The sequence below is a fragment of the Anoplopoma fimbria genome, chromosome 19 (genome assembly GCF_027596085.1).
Source record: "Anoplopoma fimbria isolate UVic2021 breed Golden Eagle Sablefish chromosome 19, Afim_UVic_2022, whole genome shotgun sequence".
NCBI lineage: Eukaryota > Metazoa > Chordata > Actinopteri > Perciformes > Anoplopomatidae > Anoplopoma > Anoplopoma fimbria.
Window position 1 is genome coordinate 28,038,617 of NC_072467.1, and position 27,131 is coordinate 28,065,747.

At 40.1% G+C, this 27,131-nt stretch overlaps 1 protein-coding gene across 1 annotated transcript in view; it reads right to left on the reverse strand.

The window, feature by feature from the left end:
- Window positions 1–27,131, reverse strand: part of immp2l (inner mitochondrial membrane peptidase subunit 2) — a 115,133-nt gene continuing 88,002 nt past the window's right edge. The window contains exons 4-6 of the mRNA XM_054620018.1: window positions 17,323–17,388; window positions 7,143–7,245; window positions 1–1,147 (exon numbers count right to left, since the gene is read on the reverse strand). Coding sequence (XP_054475993.1) covers window positions 1,025–1,147; window positions 7,143–7,245; window positions 17,323–17,388 — 292 coding nt within the window. The 3' untranslated portion in view covers window positions 1–1,024. The remainder of the gene's footprint in view (window positions 1,148–7,142; window positions 7,246–17,322; window positions 17,389–27,131) is intronic.

A 27,131-nucleotide genomic window follows, 5' to 3' on the forward strand; every position in this document is an offset into this window, starting at 1 on the left:
CTTTAATTTTATGCATATTGACCTCAAACATGAAACCCTACATCGCAGATGGAATTGTCACAGAAATGCACATCACATATGACTGGATTAATGATGCATATGTGGAGTGTCGTGTGTGGAGAACACCTGCAGTTAGCCCCACTTGTTCCCTCCGAGGGTCCCATTATGCCGTGACACAGCTGTTCAACAATCAGCAGCTGCTTTTGGCTGAATTCACCCACAAGTGCTCCTCAATTTGATTTATGCAAATCAGTGATGCGCCTCTTTAAAACAAAAAAAAGACGGGAGCTTCAGCTGTTTGGAGAGCCGGGGCAGAAGTCAGCTGTCTGTTTTGTGCTTTGTGATTTCTCTCTAATTGAGACTTCAGATGACCTGGTTGATGTGGAGGGCTGAACGCTGGTTTACGCGTTTAATAAAGGAGGAATATTCATGTGTGAACCCGCTCCTTTCTGCTCAGAGGTGACAACACCGACAACACAAACAAAGGCGCAGTGAAAACAGATTTTCTAGATAATGACAGAGACATTGTTTTCCTGCTCGTCGCTCGGGGAAATAATTGAATCCCTCAAGTGCACTCGAGAGGTCACACACATGGAGGTTGTTCTGACAGTAAAAGAAATGAAAGAAGCTTCACATCCAACAACGCTCAGAGGTTTTATAGAAATGTTCTATCAGCATCCAAAAGGTGCAGCTGGAACGTGAAGACGTCTGGAGTCTCCGGTTTGTGAAGACAGAGGTGAGTGTTGGTGTTTGGAAGTCTTTCTTTGTTTGAGAGAGAGAAGTTCACGTCGCTGGTGACGACTTTTATGGCAAAAATCAATATACAGTCTAACAGTTTACATAACAGCAGTTTAACAATATCATGACTCACTCAGTGACTCAGTCTGTTTTCTCCTGAATATGACATAATATAAAATATAACAGGGGGAAGTGTGTTTGAATGTTCTCCAACGGTAACCTGGTTTCAGTTTAGATGACATTAACAGTTATAAAACAAAAAGGAAAATGTGTTCATGCGTCTTCATCACTCCTCTTCCTCGGAGTCCAGCGGTCCTCGGTTTGCCGGGAGAGACGCTTTGATTCGCTGCCAACGATGTGGTGGCCAGATGATGTGAGAGGCCCGGCCGTGGAGCAGACCAACGGACACCTGGGAAAAAATTAAATAAGAAATGCAATAACTCAGAACTGATATAAGAAGAAAAAACGAATGAAGTGGAGATGAAAGAACGCCGTCGCTTGGTTACTGGCTGTTGACAGCAGCTGTGTCCCAGTCCAGAGGCTGCATCCTTCAGAGGCCGTCCCATTTCAACGACTCCTTCTAATGCGGCCTACTTTTCCCAGATTCGGAGAATACAACTGATGGATCCTTCACGGCCCAACGTATCCCATGATTCATTGCGTGCCGGTGAAGTTGAGAATTCACATTTAAATGTAATTATTGGGTTTTAACTCACGTGAATATCTACAGATACAAGTGTTCAAACTAAAAACAAAGGACCTGATCAGATCACATGATGTTAAAATGATGGTTAACTTAACGTGACTCTAATAACTAACAAACTAACGCTACCGAGAGCCGCTGCGCTATTTATAGCAGCTCGTCCACTTTAATCTTTTAACTTAGCTTTACCTCTTTTATGACAACCGCAGCTGGTTGCTAGGAGACGGGAGCGGCAAAAGGGTGGGGCGCGTAAAGCTGGTGACGTAAACAGGAAATGTGGACCAGACGTCTCATTTCGGGGGCCGCTCGGTGCAGCCTTCACGGTGTTCAAAGGACCCGGCCCTCCGAAGGCTGCAGCCGCTGGATCGGGACGCAGCTTTTGTCTCTTATACGTCAACAAAATGAAACAAAAACCTGGATTTATCCAATGCGCACATTTATGATATGAAAATGTATTAAAATGTGCACATAGCTAATAGGATAATGCCTCATTTGCATATTTAAAGATACATTTTCAGAAAACTTAATTGTTCTAATGTAAGTAAATGGAGAAGTTTAATGACGATGTATATGAGTTATGTTTTTTACCCTATTCACCTGAAGTGTCTCCTAAAAAACAAACAAAGTGATCAGACTTTGTTAAAAATGTAGTGATACTTAAAAATATCACATATTGAGTTTTGAGCAGCCATGTGCTCTCTGAGTGTTATTTATTACAACTTGTAAAATGAGTAAAGTGTTGTGTGTAAAGCACTTAGCCCATCTGCTCTTAATGATATTTAAAAGAATGATGAAGAGCTTCACTGTGAGCAGAGAAAAGCTTGTTTTGGAGGATTTTATTGCTGTTTGATTTACATTCACACTCCAGAGTCTGTCAGAGATAATTAAAACATCTGACAGCTGAAGATCTGGTTTATCTGACGTCTTCCTCGCTGCTCAGCATGAGCTCCAACACACAGCAGAAAATGTCAAATGCTTTTAATAATTCCGGCGTCTTTATTAGAAAAGCATCTTCAGGCTGGCTGCAGACGGACGAGGAAGTGTTTGATTCGACTGTCGGGGCGTCCCGGCGGCGGAGGGTGGAGTCTAATCTGAGCAAACCTCCGAACCCCCAACAGCTGCAGGTCAAGATGCAGTTTAATAACGTGAAGTGATGAAGAAGCAGATTTAATATTCATCTGCTGCAGTTGAGGAGCAGATCAGCAGGATGTCATCTATCGAGGCAGCCAGATATTAAAAAATGAAAAATGTTATTGTATTATGCAGGTTTCATTTAACTGATGTAGAATGTTAAAGGTGTGAAAGCTGCAGACATGTTTATTTATCTCGTTTATTTTAATATTTGAATCTAAGAAACAGGATAGAACCCTGTTATTGGTTCTTTGTGGTTCTTAGTTCTACGGTTCCCTTTCACTAAGTCAATAACGTCTCCTATCACTGGTTACCTTTCCTGTTCTCTGCTTTCTTCTTTGTTTCTATTGTTCCTTCTTTGGTTCCTCGGTATATTTTTGGACTCTCTTTGGTTCTCCACTTTCTCTTAACAATAACGTTTTATTCCCTTATTTGTTTGGTTCCTCATCAGCTCATTTTGTTCATTTGTTTAACAGGTTCCCTATGTGCTCGCCAATGTGTTTCTGTGGTTTCTTCTTAAATAAAGAAGGCAGTTTCTAATTATTCAAATATAATTAGTTATTTCCTTCTATGTTTGGTTCCTTTCCAACTCATTCCCTACTTGCTTAACATTTTATCTCCTCTTTGAGTCCATGTTGAATGGCGTCGTTACTGTTTTTGGTTCCTTGGTTTATTCTTTGGCCGTTTTCTTGGTTGACTGGTTCAGTTCCTCTGATCTTTCTTTAATGTTTCTTGCTCGTTGGTTCTCTATTCTTCATCTCTTTGACAGAGTTTTCATGTGTTAAAGTTTATAGAGCAGCTACATACAAACGTGCACATAACATGCATACACTCTCTTTTAAAAGTAACCTTGTTAGGCTCAAACTTATGTAACAAATGTAGTTATTTTACCAAACTTCGTGACATTAATCAGCGTTGACTTGGTTTCACACAGGACACAAACAGACGTCTCCTGGGTGAAAGTCCTGTGTTTGTTTGACCCAACCAACCTACAACCCCAACAACTGAAAAAAAGATGCTGGCGCCCAGAAAAAAACAAAAAAACAAACACTAAATGGACACTGTTTGGTTCATTTTAAATTTTCCTTGTTGCTTAGTGAATTTTGGAGTCACTTGTCTTGTTCTTTGGTTCCTTCAGAAGTTTATTCTCTTGTTGTTTAGTTCCCTGTTTCTCTCTGTAGTTTCTTTGGTTCTAGGGTTTGACATTTTGTTGGATCCTTCCTCGATTAGGTCGTCTATGTCCTTGGTTTATTCTCTGACATTTCCTTGACTCTCTCTTCATTTTCTTAGTCCCCTTGTTGGTTCCTTCTTTAGTGGTCACTTGTCTTGTTCTTTGGTTCCGTCAGTAGTTTGTTCTCCGTTTGTTTAGTTCCCAGTTTCTTTTCTTTATTTTTGTATTTCTATTGAATGACATTTTGTTTGATCTTCCCTTTATTAAGTCATCTATGTCCTTGGTTCCTTGGTTTATTATTTGGCAGTTCATTGACTCTCTCTTCATTTCCTTAGTCCCCTTGTTGGTTCCTTCTTTAGTTTTCAATTGTCTTGTTCTTTGGTTCCTTAAGTGGTTAATAATTCTCAGACTTTTAAGTTCCCTGTTTCTTCTTTAGTTTCTTTTATTATATGGTTTGACATTTTGTTGGATCCTTTTTGATTAAAAAAGTAGTTCTTGGTTATTTGTTTATTCTTTGGCAGTTTCTTTTTCTTGATTTCCTTCTTTCCATTGTTGTGGTTTCTTTCTTTAGTTGTTACTTGTCTTTTTCTTTGGATCCTTCAACAGTTTATCCTTTGGCTCTTAGGTTGCTGGATCTTCCCTTAGTTCCTTTTTTGGTTTCATATTTTCCTCATCAGCTCTTCCTTCCATTAGCTGGTTCCTTCTGTGGTTCCTTGCTCCATTCTTTGTCATTATTTAATCTTTGGCTCCTTAAATTCCTTAGTTTCTTTTTAGTTTAGTTTCTTTCTTTGGTTCATTGGTATGTGCTTTTTGGTTCATTGGCTAATTGGTTCCTCTTCTGATTAACTGGTGACTTGTTTTTCCTCTTCAGCATTTTCATTGGTCCATTGGTTTCTTCCTTCCTGTGTTAACGTGCACATCAGGCAGAGTATTGAGCTCTGAGAGACAGAAATCTCAGCAGCTGTCTGAATCACTGGTATCGATCAACACCCCCCCCATCAGCCCACACAGATGTATTGTGGTCATTTAGCGCTTTGGGCTCAGTAAAAATCGTATTTATTGCACCTTTACACCCTTTAATAGGCCATAAACTTCACACAGCGTGAGATCGACCGACATGAAATCTTGTCTGTTTATTGCGTTCAGAGTCTTCCTCCATTTCACAGATCTTTTAAAGTTTCTTGCTTATCTTTTATAATTTTTTTAACCTCTCAACAAAAAACTTTGAGAAAAGTAAAGAAACCGAAGACTCCCACTGCCCAGAGTCACACTGCATGTATGTGGAGATGGTGGGTGTTTGTTTTGGACTATTTCTGATCGACCCCATAGTGCATCATTTGTGGGAGCTGATGAGATTCTGAGTGAAAAGATCGAGTGGTGGGTGGCAGCAAACACTGCAGGCCACATTCAAAAAGAATATATTATTCAAATGAGACCTCCTCTTCCTCGCTGGATGGGATATATATCCTGAATATATAGCCCGTAGATTCATGTTCCTCCTGGTGTGAATATTTGGTGGTGACATTAAACTGTCAGATGTTGGTTCGTGGTGTGACATGCCGTTTTTTGTCCCATTAAAAGAAACATAATGTTGCAGAAGTTCGGAGCGATGATGCTGCAGATTCATCCATTCAGAGAGAATAAAGACTTAATGTGATTTTGTGATTGAAGTCTGTTGGAGGAACGGAAGCTGACGTTCGCTCATTAACCCCACTTTATAGTTCAGCCCAATAAAACAAACATTTACACCACCTGGTAAAAGTAACTTCTTTTTTAGGTGATTCTTCTCGTTCCAGAGCAACATAAGAAGCTGTGAAAACGTGTTAATGAGATTGACGAAGATGTACAGGTTGTTTTTAGTCGACTCAACAACTCTCAAATGCACATATTTCTTCAAAACTGCTGCTTTCATGTCAACTGAAAATACAGTTGGCATGAAAAAATATGTCATAGCAGGTAGACAAATAAATATAGACACTATGCATGAAGCGGTAGTTAAGGCCACTCATGAACTGTAGTTAATGTTGATAAATCTGTAAAGTGTGGGGAAGGTCAGATCTCCTCATGTTTGGGATATTTTTAACTTGAAGGTGTCAGGAACCTTCTGGACGCACTAACAGGATGTGATGTTAGCAGTAAAAGTAAAGTAAAGCAGTTTATGCTTCATTATCTTTACTAACAGTTTGGCAATAATGTGAACAACCATTCAGTCTGATTTTATGCTATATTAGTTGTTTTACGGTTTATTTTATGCATTATACCTTTACTGTTGGTTTTACTTGCTGCTGTAATTTCCCCGCTGTGGGACTAATAAATTATAATCTTATTTTATCATTCATGACTTCAAGAACTGTTTCATTTTTACTAACTGTGATGATTGTGTTTTTGTTCTTCTTGTGTGTTTTTCTTTTCCGCGAATAATCCAAAATAAATCCATAAACACATTTCACTAGGCGGTAAACTCAGGCTTTACATTATAAAAATCAATGAAATATTTTATTAAAGTTCACACTTGCTCGAGCTTTGATTACAAATCTGAAGTGCATTATTGTTTTTAGTTATTGTCTGAAGCGTTAACGGAGAAACGTCTCCGGAGGAAAGCGTGGAGCCAGAGGAGCTCCTGGTTCTTGTGTTCTGGGGCTCAGATCTGAGAGGATTTCCTCTGAGCTCCTCGGCTCCATATCCTTTCAGAACCTTTGGCTGCTGAAAAGTTTATAGGGCTCAACCCAAGAGGGTCAAAACTACAAACCCGTAAGGAGGAGTCAGAGTGAGGACGGTTCCTGCACCAGACAAACCTTTTTTATGTTTAGAGTTGAACTGCAGAAACATCCAGATCAGTTATCGAACTGAAACTATGAAAGGCAACACACATAAAACATAATCTATCACCTGTGTTTCCTCCAGAATACAGTTTGCTCTCCGGGTTAGAGAGGGCTGCAGAGACCCGGATCAACATCAGATCGGACAGATAAAACCCTGATCTATGACATCCAACGCACATTATTTATCTGTGTGTTTTCTATAAGCTTCATGTTCTTTTTTCCACCATAAAAACGTGGTTTTCCATCAGAGTTTTTAGGTTTGATGCCTTGCTCATAGTGACAATAGTTATAGTCCTTTTCTTACCAAATCAAACTTTACATTCATAAATGTAAATAAGCTTCATCCTCTTTACGTTGGGTTTAAATTTACAAAATTACACACAAACTTTCAATCCAAAAGTTAAATATACTTTCATATTGTGAGATGTTGAGGAGGTCACTATGGTAACAGCGTTGGACACAGATGTCTTTAGTTCAGGTGTTTTTTGGAGGATAATCTGTATTTCATGATGTTGTTGGTGGTGTACAGTGTATGTAGTGTGATTGGTTGTGTAACCGCAGAGGGTTCAGCTCGTACCGGTCCAAAGCTGTTGCTGTCCAGACTGTGTCCGTGATGATCCCCCTCGATCCAGAAGTGACCGTCAGGAACTCGAACAAACCGGTTCTTGTAGCCCAGAGTCCTGAAGAGAAGAGGAAGAAACAAATACACATTTTTAAAATTTATATCTAAACATATTTAAGCAGATGAGAGTTTTGGTTTGATGCCTGATTCCCTCTAAGAGCCATTAGTGTAGCCAAACACCAAAGTGAGAAATGCCAGGATGTATATGAACTACATTAACAATGTAACTATGAGAGGTTAGCTTACAGGACATACTCAACTGCCCCATAATGCATTGCGTCTGGCTGCCTTTAGACCAGGCGGCAGCCTCCTGTTCTTTAAAGTGAAGTCAGTGCTTCATGTGTTAAACCTGCATTCTCTCTGCTGTCCACCAGGGGGCGACTCCTCTGGTTGTATAGAAGTCTATGAGAAAATGACTCTACTTCTCTCTTGATTTATTCCCTCAGTAAACATTGTAAACATGAGTTTATGGTCTCAATCTCTAGTTTCAAGTCTTCTTCAATACAGCATGATGTTCATTTAGTAAATGATGCTCCATTTAGAGTCAAACAGACCATAAAGCAGGGGATGCTTTAGGGCGGGGCTACACACTGATGTTTGTAGAAAATGCATCTTTTTAGAAATGCAAAACATCAAAATTTGAAAAAGAAATGGCGAAACTTAGAGTGAAACACTTCCTTGCCTTTTGATAAAATAAAAAATGAATCTAGTTTCAGGGGGAGAGTTGCGGCCGAGGTCCTCGTCTAAGTGCAGATCAGATCTCTGGGACAATTACAGCTTTCATTTCATTATCGTTAATCATCGGCTGCTAAATCATCCCCGAGGCGTCACATCGCACCGCCGCCTTATCGCTCAAACAGAGATCCGATCGGAGGACACATCCAGACTAATAAGGGTGGAGGTGGAGGTGGAGGGGGAGGAGGTGGAGGAGAGGAGGTGGTGGAGCTCGTACTTCAATCAGGTCGTCACGTTTATGAGGAGAAGGTCCAACACCCTCCATCATCCCTCTGGGCGGTTATGGGCCCGTTCCAGCTCTGATTTATCATTTAGCAGGAGAACATTGTGAGTTATGGCCTCACTGACTTTTTAAATGGGAATTCGTCTGCGATTCTTAATGTGTGTGTGTGTGTGTGTGTGTGTGTGTGTGTGTGTGTGTGTGTGTGTGTGTGTGTGTGTGTGTGTGTGTGTGCCTTGGATACATAAATATTGATTTAGCCACAGCAGCTGAATTTACTGACTCACAAAATAAAAAAGCCGGGACCTTTTTGCAGGAATATAAAAAAAAGGTTTAAAGCCTAAATGACACCAATTCTCTGCTGCGTTTGAGGAACATCTGTGAAACTTTACAGAACCAAAGATTGACTTCGCTGTATTTAGAACCTTTTTTTTGTTTGTTCCGTCGAGATGGAGAATCTGAGCAGCTTCAGGAGGAAACTCCTCTCAGGTACAGTGATATCATCTAACTAATATACTTCCACTTTAATTAAGGATTTTCCACATAGAAAACATTCCTTTCAGTAATCCTCAAAACTTGATGTTTTCTCCACACCGAAGAGATTATAGATGGACTACTTCACCCGTCTTTACTGGAATATCTTGAACGCCTGTGAGCAGAATTTGCTTCTCACTAGTTCTAGTTGGAGAAATTGATGTTAATGCTGCACTGCAACATTTAAAAAACACTGAATGGGATCATAAATGTTACAGAGCAGCATGAGGATAACTCATTCGCCTGTTTGGCATTTAAGGTGAACATCGGCAGAAGAAGTACTCAGTACTTAGTAAAAAGAAATACTGTGATACAAATACAAGGCCTGCATTCAAAACGTTAAGCTGGACAGACAGTAGTTCTGTTACTGAGATGTTTAACCCAGAGACAGTAGACACAGTGGTCCAGTCCTGGACTCAGCAGAGACTTTCTATAAGAAGTGGACAGAGTTGTTTTGAAGCCTCTAATTCTGCGATTTCACCGTCCCCATCTTGGATTTCAGCCGTATACATGTTGTTGTTATCAACCAGTGAACAGGAAGTGACCATATATGGACTGAGGAGGAGTGACGTAGAGACGCCGTATACGTCTCTGGTGTGGACCTGTCAATCAGTGTGTAGCCCCGCCCTAAAGCATCCCCTGCTTTATGGTCTGTTTGACTCTAAATGGAGCATCATTTACTAAATGAACATCATGCTGTATTGAAGAAGACTTGAAACTAGAGATTGAGACCATAAACTCATGTTTACAATGTTTACTGAGGGAATAAATCAAGAGAGAAGTAGAGTCATTTTCTCATAGACTTCTATACAACCAGAGGAGTCGCCCCCTGGTGGACAGGAGAGAGAATGCAGCTTTAACACAGGAAGCTTTGGATTCACTTTTAAGAAGGTGAGGTTGACGCCACGCAAGAGCTTCTAGATGCTACAAGTGGCTTCATCATGAAGTGTGTTTTGACTGAATCTGGACACACACACACACACACACACACACACACACACACACACACACACACACACACACACACACACACACACACACACACACACACACACACACACACACACACACACATCTTCAGAGTTAACAGCAGCTGATGAATGTTGCAGAGAAGGTTTAATGAGGACGAGGTGGACAGCCGGTCAGACCTACTCTGAACTGTGTGTGTGTGTGTGTGTGTGTGTGTGTGTGTGTGTGTGTGTGTGTGTGTGTGTGTGTGTGTGTGTGTGTGTGTGTGTGTGTGTGTGTGTGTGTGTGTGTGTGTGTGTGTGTGTGTGTGTGTTGGACTGATTTTCACTGATCATCATATCTCTGGATTGAAGCTGTGGATCCTGTCTCTGCATATCATCTCTGGATTTGTCCGTTTTCATGCTGACAGATGTTCCTCGTGTCAGTTTGACGATCATCTCTGACACCAGCTGACATTCACTACGGACCGCTCAGCTTAATTGGATGAAAATATGTGGATTGAGAGATTTACAAGTGACTGGATTTCATCACGCAAGAAGTCCAGAGTTGATGTTAAGTAGCAACAGTGCAGGGTGGAAGGTTCAGGTCTGTGGATGATATGTGTACGGACGCTCGCTGACTGAGGACTAAAATGATTATCTCACAATTATTTTGGTAATCAGCCATTTGCTAAACCGTGTTCACAGATGAAGTTCATCTAAAACACTGTTCTGTGTGTGAAGTTGAGGCCTCGACTTTCCAACCTTCCCTTCAGTTTGTGTGTTTTCGTGTCCATCACTTGGTGTCTCCTGCTAGAAGGCGACCTGTGTGACGGCTTCACAGACAAATAAACTTTATTTATGACTTTCCATTAGTTCATTGCTCGTTCTAACACTCCCACTCTCTTTCCTGTGGACGTCGGTAGATTTACGTTTGGTGGGAGCGTCTCTGTTTGGAGATGAATCTGAAAAAACAATCTCTCTCTCTCTCTCTCTCTGAACAACGTGGTCGGATTAAAAGCGGAGCTGTGATTTATGGCGGCATGCGTAGCCAGCGCCGCCTCCGCCAGCCAACCCATCACGGGCCTGTTAATTATTCATCTCCTCCTCAGCCTGGAGAACCGTGGACACCAGACACCGCCAGGATGAATCACATGACGGTGGCGTGTTACTGCGATACTGTGAACATGACTCTGAGGGTCTGATGGACGCCACTTCCTCTGAGCGTCACCATGGGATCAGATTTGATGCTTCATGTTGTGCTGCATGCCTCATAACATCTGAAGAGGAGCTGAAGTGCAGTTTATAAATTAAAGATCAGCGCCAGGTATTTTAAGACATGTACATGAAAGGGATCCTCATTGTTATGGATTTAAGGTTCTAACTTGAGCCACAAACCTCCAGGAAACAAGAGATGCAATCTGTGATGATTTAATGGTTCTAAACAATGTATTAGTGGACGTAGTCGTCATGACGTCACCCATTGTAACGAGGCCTAGGGCTCAGTGATTTCGCATACGCCATCTTGGAATACATCCATCGCCGTATACGTTTATGGTCTGTTTGACTCTAAATGGAGCATCATTTACTAAATGAACATCATGCTGTATTGAAGAAGACTTGAAACTAGAGATTGAGACCATAAACTCATGTTTACAATGTTTACTGAGGGAATAAATCAAGAGAGAAGTAGAGTCATTTTCTCATAGACTTCTATACAACCAGAGGAGTCGCCCCCTGGTGGACAGGAGAGAGAATGCAGCTTTAACACATGAAGCTTTGACTTCACTTTAAAGAACCGGAGGTTGCCGCCTGCTCTTAACGGAAGTTTATTTTGAAAATACTGTTTGCAAGTAAGAAGCGAAAATTGATGTGTGCTTCTGGAATTTAGTTCAAAAACACACAAAAACGGACGCATTTTTGTGTGTTTTCGAACTAAATTCCAGAAGCACACGTCCATTTTCGCTTCTTATTGCAAACAGTCTTTTCAAAATAAACTTCGGTCTGCACAGGAAACTACATCGTTAGGTTCAGGCATGTTCTTCATCCTAAAGAAATTCAGGGTTTAATAAATCGATTTTATCGTTTGTTTACAGGGTCAATATCATAATCCTGCAAATTAATTGAAATTTGAGACATTAAATATGTTGATTTAAGGAACTCTTTCTATAATAAACAGTTTTTATTACTGATGCATGGCAGTTCTCTTTAAACATAAAGTAAACTATGACAATCATGTTGGTTGATGATCTGCAGTCATTTGCGCTTAATGTGCTGACGGTTTGTATTCTGTTCAATGTTTGTGTCAAAATACAAAATATGTGTAAAATGATAACATGATTTTAGATTGAATATAGGTTTTCAGATACAGTGAGGAATAATAGCTCACTTTTTACATGATGTGAGGAAAACAACCTTCATCAGAACGGATCCTTGTTGTTCTGGGAGATGAGAATAAGGAGATATTCAAATCTGTGACTTCAGAGGGTTCAAATTCGCTCTTTTCATCTTTACAAGTAAAAATACAGAGAAAAGTCTGAATTAAACGCACAGAAATGTGTTCTGAAAGTGCAAAAAAAGACAAAAACTCAAAGACCTGTGACCTAAATTATTGATGTGGTCTTCTCCTGCATCTGATAACACGATGATGACACAGTAATAATATAAATTCACAAGTTTCAGAGTTTGTGCCAAAGTTTCCTGTTCTGACTAAAAGGTAAATACAAATAAAAAACAAAACCTGTCCAACAGTCAGATGGTGAGTTTGGAGAAAGGTTCTGTATCAAAGCCAGCAGCTCTGTTCTCCTGCTGCGTCTCATTATCTGAACCACGGAGCTCATTTCCTACCGAGAACACAGTGTAACAGGGCTGACACACACACACACACACACACACACACACACACACACACACACACACACACACACACACACACACACACACACACACACACACACACACACACACACACACACACACACACACACACACACAGAGTCCCTGCTATCCAATGCACTCACCCTAGGAATAAAAATAGCTTCCTAAGAACCTTAATGTGCTCTTAATGCCCGTTCAAATGTAATTCAGGACCAATTTTCAGGCCAACATTGAGCTCGAAGAGTTAAAAAGCTCCGTGAAGTCGGCTTCAGAGCGCTCACACTGATCTCACACGGGGGAAATCACAAAAACATTCATTTTTAGAAACACTTTCAGCTCAGGAAACCTGGGTTTAACTGGTGGGAGGAACATTTATAGACCTGGAATCAGATGTTACAATAAAGAGAAGCCAAGAAGTCCGACAAGCATCAGTATGTGATGAGTTCAAACGAGAATATTTCATGAATATTTGGCACTTTAGCTACTTAACAGTTACTAGGTTTACATTGACACTAATTATTAATTATTAATCAGAATATGACAATATTTTAAATTAGATATGGATCATTCTGGTGTTTAGAATGTAGCATTTTAAATTAAGAAATGTGGAATATGAAGCATTCTTTGGACTTTTATACAGCCAACATATCCTCATGCATATAAGATAAGATAAGAGGATAAGATAAGATAAGATAAGATAAGATAAGAGGATAGGATAAAATGATAAGATAAGACAGGACAGGACAAGACAAGATAAGACAAGATAAGATAAGATAAGATAAGATAAGATAATGTGATATTGTCCTGTGTATTGCATATATTTTTATATATGCGTATGATGAAAAGTTACTTCTTTTTTTGGGTCGTTTTCCTCCTAACGTCCAGGTAAAAAGAATCTAGAGTTAGTCCGCCCCGGGCTTAGAACGAACATTGTCTTTTTTAAAATGCTGAATGTGTTTGTGCATATAAATGTTGTCACTGTTTCCATCTTCAGAGCAGCTGAACGGCTTCAGGCCAGCGGTGAACGAGCAGCTTCTCCTCTGATCAGGTTTCTGTACGATTCCTTTGTTGTGATTCTGTCTGAGTTTCAGAGTCTGACTACAAACATGTTGTTTCCAGTTTGGAGCTTAAAAAAATAAAAAATAAAGACTCCTACAGCGCTCTCAGCAGCTTCTGACGTGTTGGTTTCATGCTGCGCTGCACCAACAAAGCCTTTTTCCTGTTATTTGTTCACCCACCTGACTAAAGCACAACACGCCATCGGACGGCTTCAGATCTGCTGTTGTCATCAGAGGGAGTCTGTTTGTTCAGCCATGCAGAGGAACCGCCGCCATTAACGGCACAAAGTCACGCGTCTGAAAGTCACCTCCAAAAAAAGAAGAAATAAAGAACAGCTGACGACAGTGAGCTGTGTGTGAAGAGTTTAGAGTTTAGAGTAGTTTGACGAAGAAAATCTGGAGGCTCTACTCGCTCACGGGATCATTAAATAAATGAAATCCTTATTTAAAAGAGAACTGCACAACAGTCCGACTTAAAATAAACAGTTAAATAAAGTTTAAAAATAAGAAAACCAGTTATCGTCCTTTTTATTCCACATATTCTTCTTCTTTGTCAAAACCTGCCGCCTACATTACCCACAATGCAACTCCACCACCGAGAGTTTAGTCCCAGATTTGAGTGTATTTAGCTAATAGCGTTTTTATAATCGTAATTATATCGCTCATATAGTGTCCCAGAAATAATGTAAATAAACAACATAACTGTTGTTTCATGACAACTTTATGCTCCTGATGATAATATGATTTCATAATCGTTTACTTAATAAAGTAAACCTTTTCAAAGAGCAAGAAGCGTTTCATTCTTAAGAATATTCAGACATTAGAATTGGAAAATAATAGTAGTGAAATCCCTGTTGTAATTCTGGCAGCGTTTTGACTAAAATGTTGGAGACATTTTTATGTGAAATAACAAGCGTGGAAACACAACAGACAATATCGAGGTCAGCAAAATTATTGAGGTCATGTCCAAAAAACATAATATAAGTCAATAATAAGTAAAAAGAATTATCAAGATCATGTTTTTATATCTTACAATAAATCAATAAGGTTAAGATGATCTCGCTCAAATCTATACATATCCTACAATAAGTCAATTACGGAAATTTGATTCAGGTAATTTCAATTAATCATAGAAGTCATTCAAGTAAATATGATTGAGTTCATGTCTATAAATCAAACAAGTCAATAATGTAAAGATGTTGTACGATATATTGTACAATAAGTCGATAACGCAATATGATCAAGTTCATTTCTATTTATCCTACAATAAAGTAATAAAGTAAAAATAATCAAGTTCATTTCAATTAATTGTAGAAAGAGTCATTAAAGTAAATTAGATTAAGGTCATGTCTTTTATCTTACGTTCAGTTCATAACGTTAAACTTATCGAGGTCATGTATATTTATCGTACGATAAATCGTTAATGTAAAAACAATTGAGTTCATGTCTATACATATCTTACAATAAGTCCATAGTGGAAGATTTGATCGAGGTCATTTCTATGAATTATACAATAAGTCATTACTGTAAAAATGATTGAGGTCATGTCTTCATATTACACAATAACTGTATAACATAAAAATGATGAGTTGAGTCGTTAAAATGATCGAAGCTGTGTCCGTTCATCATACGATAAAGAGATAACTTCATCATTATGACATCACACGAGGTCATTCATCAGACCTCTGGAGACACTAAAGGCTAATAATGGACGAGATCTGCTGTCTCTCCTCTCAGGAGACTTCAACGTCTTCTGAACCCGACAGAACTACAAACATGTCGATGTAGACGAATATAACCGCCAGTCCTCGTACACGATGACGAGTTTGACAACTAAAGCAACGAGAGGAGGAAGAGGCTGTTATGTAACAACGTTGATGAGGTGGAGCACTTTGATTGGCTCCTCAATAAATCATTCCTTATTGCTTGTTAATAACAATAAATATATGGAGGACAATTGATGCCAAAATATCAGAAATACAAAAAAAGAGAGTTGTTGAGTTATATGATCATGTTTAGTTATTTCAGACTCAATATATATTATATTATTCCTTAAATACTTTACACGGTAATAGATAGAATCACTTTTCGAAAATTAAACATATTCTGCTACTTCAAAATGTAGAAATCAGACCTGATATCTAAAGATGTGAAATATATATTCTGTATTTAGACCCTTTCTACGTGCATACAGTTACTTTTTTAATGGGGGATTTTATGTTTTATGTATTATCTTTTGAAATAAAAAACATTGTCCACACCATCTTTTTTTACAAAATACATCTGTCCAACACTAGAACGCAAAAAACAACTACAAACGCTCAGTGGGCCAGTAGGTGGCGATAAAAGGCTACGTCATCGATACGTCAAATACCAGAGAAGAAGATTCTGAGCTCAGTGGGCTTATTTTCTTAAGTAATAGTAAAGCAATAGCTTATTATTTCTTTATTTATACATACTTGATATTTGGTGCCATGGTGAAAATTGTATTTGGCTCCAATGCAGGCGGCAACCTCCAGTGAGAAAGTGTTTAAAGCTGCATTCTCTCTGCTGTCCACCAGGGGGCGACTCCTCTGGTTGTATAGAAGTCTATGAGAAAATGACTCTACTTCTCTCTTGATTTATTCCCTCAGTAAACATTGTAAACATGAGTTTATGGTCTCAATCTCTAGTTTCAAGTCTTCTTCAATACAGCATGATGTTCATTTAGTAAATGATGCTCCATTTAGAGTCAAACAGACCATAAAGCAGGGGATGCTTTAGGGCGGGGCTACACACTGATTGACAGGTGGACACCAGAGACGTATACGGCGTCTCTACGTCACTCCTCCTCAGTCCATATATGATATCGTACAATATGATATCATATAATAACAACATGACTACGACCACTTCTTACATACAGTCTATGTTCAGATGTTGACGGACGACAAGCTGTAGTTTCTGCTTTGCGTCACTTAACAATATAACGAGATGAAAACACAAGAAAACGTTGATCGGGAGTCTTATGAAATACTCAGACGTCTCAGTGGCTTTCAGGACATCTCTGAGGAGGTGCATGCAAAAAACCTGATAAAAATAGCAATATGGAACAGTTTAAAAAATATCTCTTTTAGTGACCTAATACTGCAATAAAAATGTCCATTTTTAGAGAACATATGTCCTCAGTGGTATCCTCTGTGAGGCTCCTGTGTTCCTGTGCAGTGATTTCCTCTTCTGCCACCAGGTGATGCCAGTTAATCTGATCAGAGAGCAGCGTGATGGAGGAAAACCTCCGACTGCAGACTGATACCATGAGAGGAGAAACAGCTGGCTCTGTTTACAGCGGAGGGATGTTTCACATCAACATCTGGAGGACTTCACGTTATTATTATCACTTTATTATCAGACTGTTAGAGAGTTGTTTGTGTCTGCAGGAGGAGGAGGAGAGGAGGAGGAGGAGGAAAGAGAAGGAGGAGGAAGAGGAGGAGGAGGAGGTGGAGGAAGAAGGAGGAGGAGAGGAGGAGAGGAAGAGGAGGAGGAGGAGGAAGAAGAGAAAGAGTAGGATGAGGAGGTGTTGGAAGAGGAGGAGGAGGATGAGGAAGAGGAGGGAGGAGGAGGAGGAGGAGGAAGAAGAGAAAGAGTAGGATGAGGAGGTGTTGGAAGAGGAGGAGGAGGTGGAGGAAGAGAGAGAGGAGGAGGAGGAGGAGGAGGAGGAGGAGGAGGAGGAGAGAGGATGAGGAGGATGAGGAGGAAGAGGAGGAGGAGGAGGAGGAGCTTCCTACCTGATGAAGTCTCCCTCCAGGCCGATGACCCTCTTGATGATCTTCTGCTGAGGGTTCTTTGGAGACCTGAGGGAACAATAATAATAAAGAGATATTTATGAGGGAATAAACACAAACACAGACGATGAAAACCATAAAGCGTGATGAAGAGTCTGAAACCCAAACTACATGTTGGAACACAAACAAGGTTAGAATAAGTTGTTCTGAGACATAACACAGTTTTGGGGAAAGTATGTAGTTTATTTTATTCTTATTAATAATAATAGACTATTCACATAGCAACCAAAGAACATATAAAACATAACAGCAGCTCATAAAACACAGAAATAAAAGATAAAAGTACAACAAAACCATCAAATATAAAAAGGGCAGAACCAACAAACAGAATGAAAATAGATACTAGATACTGTTTGTTCTTCACCAGACAAGTCAACCGTGAGTTCTTTGTCACGTAACTTCTGTACTTCAGTTATTTTAACCCAAACAACCATCTGTTCATAAACTTAACTACGTAGTTTCCTGTGAATGACCATTATTTTGAAAATACTGTATTCATGTAACGATAAGACATTTACACGTGTTGCTGGACTTTAGTAGGAAAAATGAGGAGTAACTTATTCGTAAAAAGGTCATACGTGTGTGTATATATATATATATATATATATATATATATATATATTATTTAGGTTTTTCCCGTGAACATGATTCATGGATCGGGAATGATTCTGTCAGATCTGTTTGTTCTTCATCATCACAGTGACTCCTCTTCCTCTGGTGTCCTCAGACCTTCCTCACTCACATGAAGACGGACAACACTTTATCTTCCTCCTCTTCTTCCTCCCGTTGCCGTGGGGATACAGAGGGATCATGACAGACTGATTGACAGCTCTCATAGCCAATCAGATTCACCCAGAGCCGCAGAGCTGAACGATCATTGGCCGGTCTCTGGGGAACTGGAATGTATCAATGTGTGTGTGTGTGTGTGTGTGTGTGTGTGTGTGTGTGTGTGTGTGTGTGTGTGTGTGTAATAGAGTGATGGATGATCTCCTCTCCAACAGCAGAGGAAGGATGGAGGAACGACAAACACAAACCATCATTCACTGCCAGTGTCTCTCTACCTCCTGCTTTTAATTCCTGATCTCTCTCTCTCCCTCAGTCTCTCCTTCTCTCTACTAGTCTCTCTCTCTCTCTCTCCTCTCCTTCTAAGTTTCTCTTTCTCACTCTCAGTCAGTCTCTAGTAGAGTCTCTCTCTCTCTCAGTCTCCCTCTCAGTCTCTCTCAGTGTCTCTCTCTCTCCCTCTCTCTCTCTCTCTCTCTCTCTCTCTCTCCTCTCTCTCTCTCTCCTCTCTCTCTCTCTCCTCCCTCCCTCTCTCAGTCTCAGTCTCTCTCTCTCTCCCTCCCTCTCAGTCTCTCTCAGTGTCTCTCTCCCTCCTGCTCTCTGTCGCTGTGGAGAGGAAAGGAGAGGAGACGTCGGTTCTTGGAGATACTCGAGGAAAAAACGGGGAAATATCTGCTGCTGGATGTTAACATGCAGCGCTGCACGGCTTAAAACACACACACACACACACAAACACACACACACACTAACACACACACTCACACACACACACAACACACACACTCACACACACACACTAACACACACACTCACACACACACTCTCTGCTGCAGCCATGCCAGGAATACCTGCTGAATATCTGCTGCATGGGACGTGATGGAGAGCTTCTACTGGTGAGTGTTTCACGGCTGTGTGTGTGTGTGTGTGTGTGTGTGTGTGTGTGTGTGTGTGTGTGTGTGTGTGTGTGTGTGTGTGTGTGTGGACTGCGGTAGTCCTTCAGCCTGCGGTTCTGACAGCTGAGGGGAAAAAGAAAAACAGGAGGCTGGAGGAGGAGGGGGGGGGGGGGGTATTTTGTCGCAGGTTTTTGGAGATGCGTTGAGGACGCTGCAGCTCCTCGTGCTGTTCTGCACCGCGAGAGCCTTTTTACTCCTCCATCAGTTCAGCTGAGAGGAGACGGAGTCGGTGTGGCTCCACAGGTTCGAGTCCTGAAGTCAGAGAGGCAGCGACACACCAGAGACACCGGAGAACACCGGAGAACACCAGAGACACCAGAGACACCGGAGAACACCGGAGAACACCGGAGAACACCAGAGACACCAGAGACACCGGAGAACACCAGGAGACACCAGAGACACCAGAGAGACACCGGAGACACCAGAGACACCGGAGAACACCGGAGACACCAGAGACACCAGAGACGTCCTCACGCTTCTGGAGGAGAACCAGGTGAAGGCTGGACGGGCGTATGGTGGTGCGTGATGAGTCAGGACCGGGAGGTCACGGGATACCGGCTGCAGGGTCGAGACACCGGAGCGCACCTGATCCTCCAGACCCCCCCATGCTGGATCAAAGCCTCGCTCACCACTAACGGCTCAGAACGCGTGTTTTAGGTGCGCGTGCTTAGATTTGACCCCCCATCAGCATCTTCTCACACGTTACTGTCCAACTCTTTTTGCTCCAAATAGGCTGAACAAGCAATAAAAAGCAGGTCGGTACTATTTATTATTTAATTGACAATAGTGGGAATATTCACTCCCAATGTGCCCGGTGGCTGTCATTAAAGAATGACACACACACAATGAGGTGATGGTTCAATAGGAGGCATGAAGGACAAACACCAGTTCACCAGGCTTTGTGTCAGACAGAAGTATCAAAAAGCTCAAAATGGTAGAAATAGAAATCCACACTGTGCAGAGAACGCTCCTCACTGATCTGCTTTGGTAGGAAGGAGACAGTAACATGTCGTTGACCTCCCTGGTTTCTAACAAACTTCTTCTTGTGTCTCTTTTCTTTTATCTTTTCCTGCTGGGATTGTCTGACTCTTCCTCTTTAATGAACAGAGAATTCATTTGCATTGACAAACCCCTACATCTCATTTCACAGAATGTTTAGCAGAGAGGAACACCAACCTGATTTCATGGGAAGACGTAGAAAGTACGACACGTAAAGGACATTTTTCACGAGTCATTACGCGACACGTTAACGTAAACTAAGTATGACAACGTAACATAACAAACATCACTAACACTTTGGGACACGGACACTGGTCTCCTGGTTGAAAGTCCTGTGTTTGTTATAAGTAATCTCCCACTTTTATACTACGGGGCTCCTTCTGAGTGAAGCGTCTTAAAGCTGCATTCTCTCTGCTGTCCACCAGGGGGCGACTCCTCTGGTTGTATAGAAGTCTATGAGAAAATGACTCTACTTCTCTCTTGATTTATTCCCTCAGTAAACATTGTAAACATGAGTTTATGGTCTCAATCTCTAGTTTCAAGTCTTCTTCAATACAGCATGATGTTCATTTAGTAAATGATGCTCCATTTAGTCAAATTCCTTCGATATCACTTTTTATCTCCTCTGCCAGGAATAAAGTCTAATGGGAAATGCTTTTTTGGATATAAAATCAGGTTTTTCTTTGTTTAAAAGTGTCCAATTTAAGTCTAAAATATAATATTACCCACCTTCTAAAAAGCCACTAACTTTAAATTATAAAACCTAAACTGCAGGTACTGATGATTATATTTCATATTGTCTATTAATCTGTAGATTCTTTTCTCCATTAATCTGTTAGTTGTTTTGTCTATAAAATGGTGAAAAATGTTTCCAGATTCTTGTTTTGTCCACAAATCAAAAGATATTAAGTTTACTGTCTCAGAGGAGAAAAGAAAATATGAAGATATTCACATTTAAGAATCAGAGAATTAAGAGAAACTCAAACCAATTAACAGATTATCAAAATAGTTGACAAGTAATATTAAATTACTGATGTTACGTTTGTGTCCTAAAAGCTTGTCTTCTTATCAGAGAAAATATGTGCTGGAGTTTTATAGATTCATGATATTTTTTATTCCTTCATTGATGGGTTCTTGAGGGAGAATTTCTTTGGAAACAAATAGATTCTGTAATAAACGCTGATAGATATTCATCTGTCACATAAATCATGATGCATATGCTCGGTTCTGTCTCATTGAGGGAATTCTCACAAATGGATTCAGACCAACTCAACTATTAATCTGAAACTCTTCCTGCAGACTGAAAGAAGTCTGCATCATGTGAGCTTTGGATCAGAACAGAAACACGTGTTCCAGATATAAATATGACAAACATTAGATAAAAACAGGATTAATCGACTGGATTTAAGAGCTCGTTTTACATATTCTGGGGCATTTTTCAGAGGAAAGCAGCAGAGGAAATATTCTCAGAGTAACAAGCAACACCATAAGAAGGTGGAGTAGTTTGCTGATGGATCAATAATAGAATAGATGTCCAGGAAGAAGTTAAAAATACAAAAACTGGATGTGATTAAATGTTCGAAATGTCATTTAATATAATCTATTTGTTTTCTTTGTGTAATTGAATATGAAAGTTATTTTTCTGGCATTAAGTAGTAAAATAGTCTCAAACAAATGATGCTTGTTTGATAAAAACTACAGCGGCCATCTTTAGGAAATGACTGAGGCTTCTTGGAAATCAAACGTATTATTGAGTCAGTGGGAACCAGTGATCGAACAGACAATTATATAAACAATTAAATTGATATTAAACATATACAAGAGGAAAACGATGTAATAACACCATCTCCATCTCCATCAGATTTCCAGAGATTGATGCTTTCATCTGAATCCTAAACTCTCTGATTCTGACAACCTGCCTCCTCCTCAGAGAACAGATCCACACATGAACTGTCACAAAGCAACACACAGAGGTCACGCTGTTAAACTGTGTGTGTGTGTGTGTGTGTGTGTGTGTGTGTGTGTGTGTGTGTGTCTGAGGGTAATTAACAGTAGAACGGCTGCTGATTAAAGAGAGGAGTGTGACTCGTGGGACTGGAGGCTAAGTGCAAACCCTGATGCTGGAGATGCTAACAAGCAGGAGGAGGAGGGAGGGGGGAGGAGGAGGAACAGACTCACATGGGACGGGTTTAATGGTAAATCGATGGCGGACGGAGGGAGGAGAGAAGGAGAGAAGGAGAGAAGGAGGGAAGGAGAGAAGGAGGGATCTGAGTGCAGAGACGTTGATGTTATCTGGACGTTTGGTGATATCGTTTGAAGAATCAGTTTCAGAGAACACGATGTTCTGTCTCTGCTTCCTGCTGCACACTTCAGCTGATGGTGAAGATTCACGTCCATGCCATGACTCGAAAATAATATCATGTATTGATCCAAATACGACCACAAAATCTAATCTACATCGTCACATTTATTTAACCCTTAAAATCTTTTAGATTTTTCAGTTTTCTCTCCTTTCATTCTACTCTATTCTGTCGCTTTTAGAGGTTTTTCCATTTTCTGCTACTTCTTACACTTCTACTCCAGTACATGTATTTGACTTGAGTAACTTGGCATATTCAGATTATTAATGCAAAATACAATCAACAAAGAAGTGATGTTCTAGTATTATAAAGATCAAAGTGAGTTGATCCCAGGAGAGAAATTCACAAACTAACAATGTATAAAGTCTTTAAAATGAGCTTAAGGAAGTTTAGGCAACAAAACCAACCGTTACTAAATGTATTCAGTGATGAAGATGACAGAAATCAAAACGATGGCCTCACATCTTTCATTTTGTCTTTACGACTTTTTTTCCCTACTTCTCGCTGTAAAGAATCCCAACAGCTCCCAGTCAGACCAGTGAACACACCAGTTAGCAGACAGACTGAGAGTCTAAACTCTGGAACCAGAAGAGACAAACAGAGAAACAAAGAAAAGACGTCCCGAACATATTTAGCGGCAAGTTGTTCTTTAAGCGTATTCTGACCGGCTCTCATCTCAAAAGGACGCAGTTTAATGTAAAAAACATAAAATAAAACATAATATGTGTGAGATGTATTGGAATAGTTTGGATAAGTTGTGAGTGTTCAATGTCAGAAAAAGGGTTTCTTTGTTTTCAGTTCAGTGTAAAAGAACATGTTGTGTCTCTCATAATTCTGAGATTTCTCATTTGATGCGTTGTTTATTGATTATTTCTTGGAGTGTTGGTTTGCTCCTTTAAAGGGGACATATGCTTATTTTTGGGGGGTATTTAATGGGGCTTTAAACATTCAAGCAATGAGATAGGGAGCGTTTTGATTGGCTGAACTGTTCTTAACATGATCTGAGGATGAGCTTGCGGCTCGTAGCTAACAGCGCTAACAGAACAACAGCAGAAGATGAACATGAACATTGATACGTTTCCACGACTACGCTGTCGGTTGGGACGGAGTCTCAGCTGTAACCGCTGCATGAGAGCAGACTTCATTCTCTACTTATATATCTTTAGATAGAATAAGCGTTGTTTGAACGTTTCAATAAACCTTTATTCACTTTGTCTGAAACGCTCCATTTTAGCGCCTGTCTCTTTAAGACCCGCCTCCTAATAAAGCCGAAGTCTGCTTTGATTGGCTTGCGTGAAAAATATCAGTTATAAATAATATTTGTCTCCCCAAAATCAACTGAGTTTCAATCCAGCAGCAATCAGCTGAGAGGGAATCTGTTCAGCTAACAAACTATTTAAAGACAACATTTTGGAAATTTCATAGATCAAATATTGAATCGAAAATATCAAGGTCTGATTTCCAAGTAAGATATGTATCAGCATGAATTAAAAACTACTGGATGAAGTAAAGTTTGTTCCTCCATTTATAATGTAAATAGAGGAAGAGATTTTTCAAAGGAGCAGCAGATAATTCCTCCTCCGTTCTTCCACATAACAGGTGTTGAATCTCAGCTGCATTCATACAAACTATTAAAACCATGAGAGTGAGCCGACTCATCCTGCAGACATTAAGGAACACAAAGAACATCTCCTCTGGTCCGTGTTGGTCATGAGTTCACTCAGAAGTCGTCAGTAAGTGTGAGCAGAGATGAACAGCATCTTTGACGTCACTCGGCTCTTAATTGAGTTTCACACTGAGCGAGTTCTTACTGCAGCTGTGAGACGGAGCAGGTGGAGGAAATAATCCTCCTCCGCCGATGACTCTGCTCCTTTATTCAGTTTTTAATCAGCACTTCCTCTTCCTGTAAAGCACTAGATCAACATGTTCTCTCAGACTGGCAGCTACAAATGTTGGCAAGACAGCTGTTCGAGTTTTGTTGAGTTCATTTCCTAATAATGAGTTATTGTATGGAGGATCAAAGATGAGTGCAGAGATTACAGTTGAGTTTTACAACTCAAATTCTGAGCTGGTTCCTCTTTTCAAACTAATATATTGGGAAATTGTATTTAATTGAAGGCCTTCACTCCTATGAATATTATATGGCAAGGGCTTTTATTGTGAAAGGTCAAAACAGAGGGAGTGAATCTGGTCTGCGCTGCCTCTGTCGAGGTTGAAAGGAGCAATAAAGTTTTCCGTCTTTGTTCAAACTGCGGGGCACTTTTACACGACAAGACTGGAGCAGCTTTAATGGCGCTTTAGAAATAAATATGATTTAAGTTGAATGAAATGTCCTTGAGTGGTAAAAAGCATTTTAAGCTCATTTTGCCTTCTCACAGGGAGGTCAGAGGTCACAGAGGGTGTTCGGTATCTTGCTGGGGTTTGGTTGAAGGTTAAACAGGTTTACTAAAACTATCTGATGGTCATTAAACTGTCTGTCTGCAGGGAGGAGCGTTATGAACAACAAGTCTTCTATAAAGGTTTTTAAATGAAACATTTCTTATGTCAGATTTTACGTAATCTCGCCCTAAAAAGAGGGGGGGCTATGTGACAGGTATCCTCGTTGCCAGGCAACCAGCCCAGACTCCAGGAAGTCACTGCTTGGTGGCCGTCAAAAACAATTAAACAAAGGAGATATAAGGTGGTGATCAGTGTCCTCTTCAGAAAGAACCCGTTCATGTTGTCATATTAAAATGTTGGTTTATGACGGATGTTCTAGACGTTTACGTACAGTTAAGACACAGAACAGTAGATATACTTTGGACTGACAACACTGACTTAACTGCCATGGATTCGGAAACTAATGTCCAGAAACTACAAAAAACTTTAAAGAAAAATAAGAAAATACAACTTTTAATTGAGCTCTGATTTAATCCTTTCAGAGGATGATCTGCAACAAGAGCAACATGAGCCTCGCTTCACAGATTATGGTTGTTTTGATCCAACAGACAATCTTGCTTTAGATAATTTCGGTAGTTTAGTGTTTAAGAAGCAGCATATTTAACCTTTTTAAAAAAAGACTTTCCATTGAGACTCTTTCCCAAGGGAGTCCTGGCCAAGACGGCAGCATAAATGTTTTAAACATTAAAGCAGATTTAAAAACAAAACAGCAAAAAGTGCAAAACAACATGAAAAATGTAAATCAAAAGAGACAAGAGAGCAGCAGACTTCAAACAAACAGTGAATTGCATCAACCAATGGATTAGCATGTAGTTCAGTGTCAGTGAGAACACATTCAGATGCTTTTACTAAAACACTGCATACTTATGAAATAATCCATTAGAAAGCTTATCTGTATCTCACAACAACATGAGGGAATAAGAACTTTCACCAGAAACAGTGCAGGTTTCAGGAATGATGAACACATTCACAGGTTAAAGCTTCTGATTGTTTTTTTGTGTAATAAAACATTTACAGAATAATCTAACGTTTCAATCTACCGTTGTAAAAAGATAAAACAAACTGCTTCAAACAAACTGCAAAGACGTGTGAAGAAACCTGAACCAGAGACAAATGGCAATGCAGCATGATAACACAATGTCACCATAATCATGGGCTGGTAGAAGACGCTTGAATTATTACATATAAATATATAAACATATTATTTTTCTTATCACAAAGTCCCTGATTTGTGGTAATTATTCCGTCAATACTATCAATTGTCAATAAAGTTTAAAATGAAGCCATGAAGAGGACATTTGAGTGGAAATCTCTTGCATGTTTTAAAGCTCCTTCCTTTGTACTTCCTGTCAAATCCAAAATCCTCTCAGACTTAAATCCTGTTTGAACATAAATTACATCACATTCATGAATTAATAGCTGCGTTTGCACCAAGAACTTCCTGTTTTTTTAAATCCCTCCTTAAAGGAACTAAAAGGTTCCTTCAGCCTGTTGTTCTCTGCGTTTCCATGGCGATCCTGGAGGCTGACGAGGACTGCTTGTTGTCAAGGCCGTAAAAACTCTGCCGTTCAGCGTGTTCGCCTGTTTTTAATCTAAAAACTATAAATAAATATTAACAAACCTTGGTTTTGTGTCTCACTGTGAACACATTTACTGCCATGTAGTGTTCTGAAGCATGATGAATGAAACGAAGAGCGTCCGTCTCCGTAGTAAATCATCTGTTGAGTGTTTTAAAGGTTATTTATTTGGGCTTTAGAACGAAAACGCTCAGAAACAATCAAAACATAACTTCGATTCATCTCATTTACTGCATTGACAAACTCTCTCTCTCTTGTCTTTCTTGAGTTGAGTCGAGGAGCAGACAGCAAAGCAGAACTTTACATTTACTGTCATCAGACGTCCTAAACAAGTTCCTTGTTTTATGAATGAAGCGATACACAAGTTGAAGCAGGGACGCTTTGTGTGTCTAACCAACAGACACTATATAAGAAGTGGACGTAGTCATCGTGACGTCATCTCTTGCTTTGTGGATGTTATGAAGCCTCGAGTTCAGCAATTTTGCCGTCACCCTGTTGTTGCAACCAGTGAACAGGAAGTGACCATATATGGACTGAGGAGGAGTGACGTAGAGACGCCGTATACGTCTCTGGTGTGGACCTGTCAATCAGTGTGTAGCCCCGCCCTAAAGCATCCCCTGCTTTATGGTCTGTTTGACTCTAAA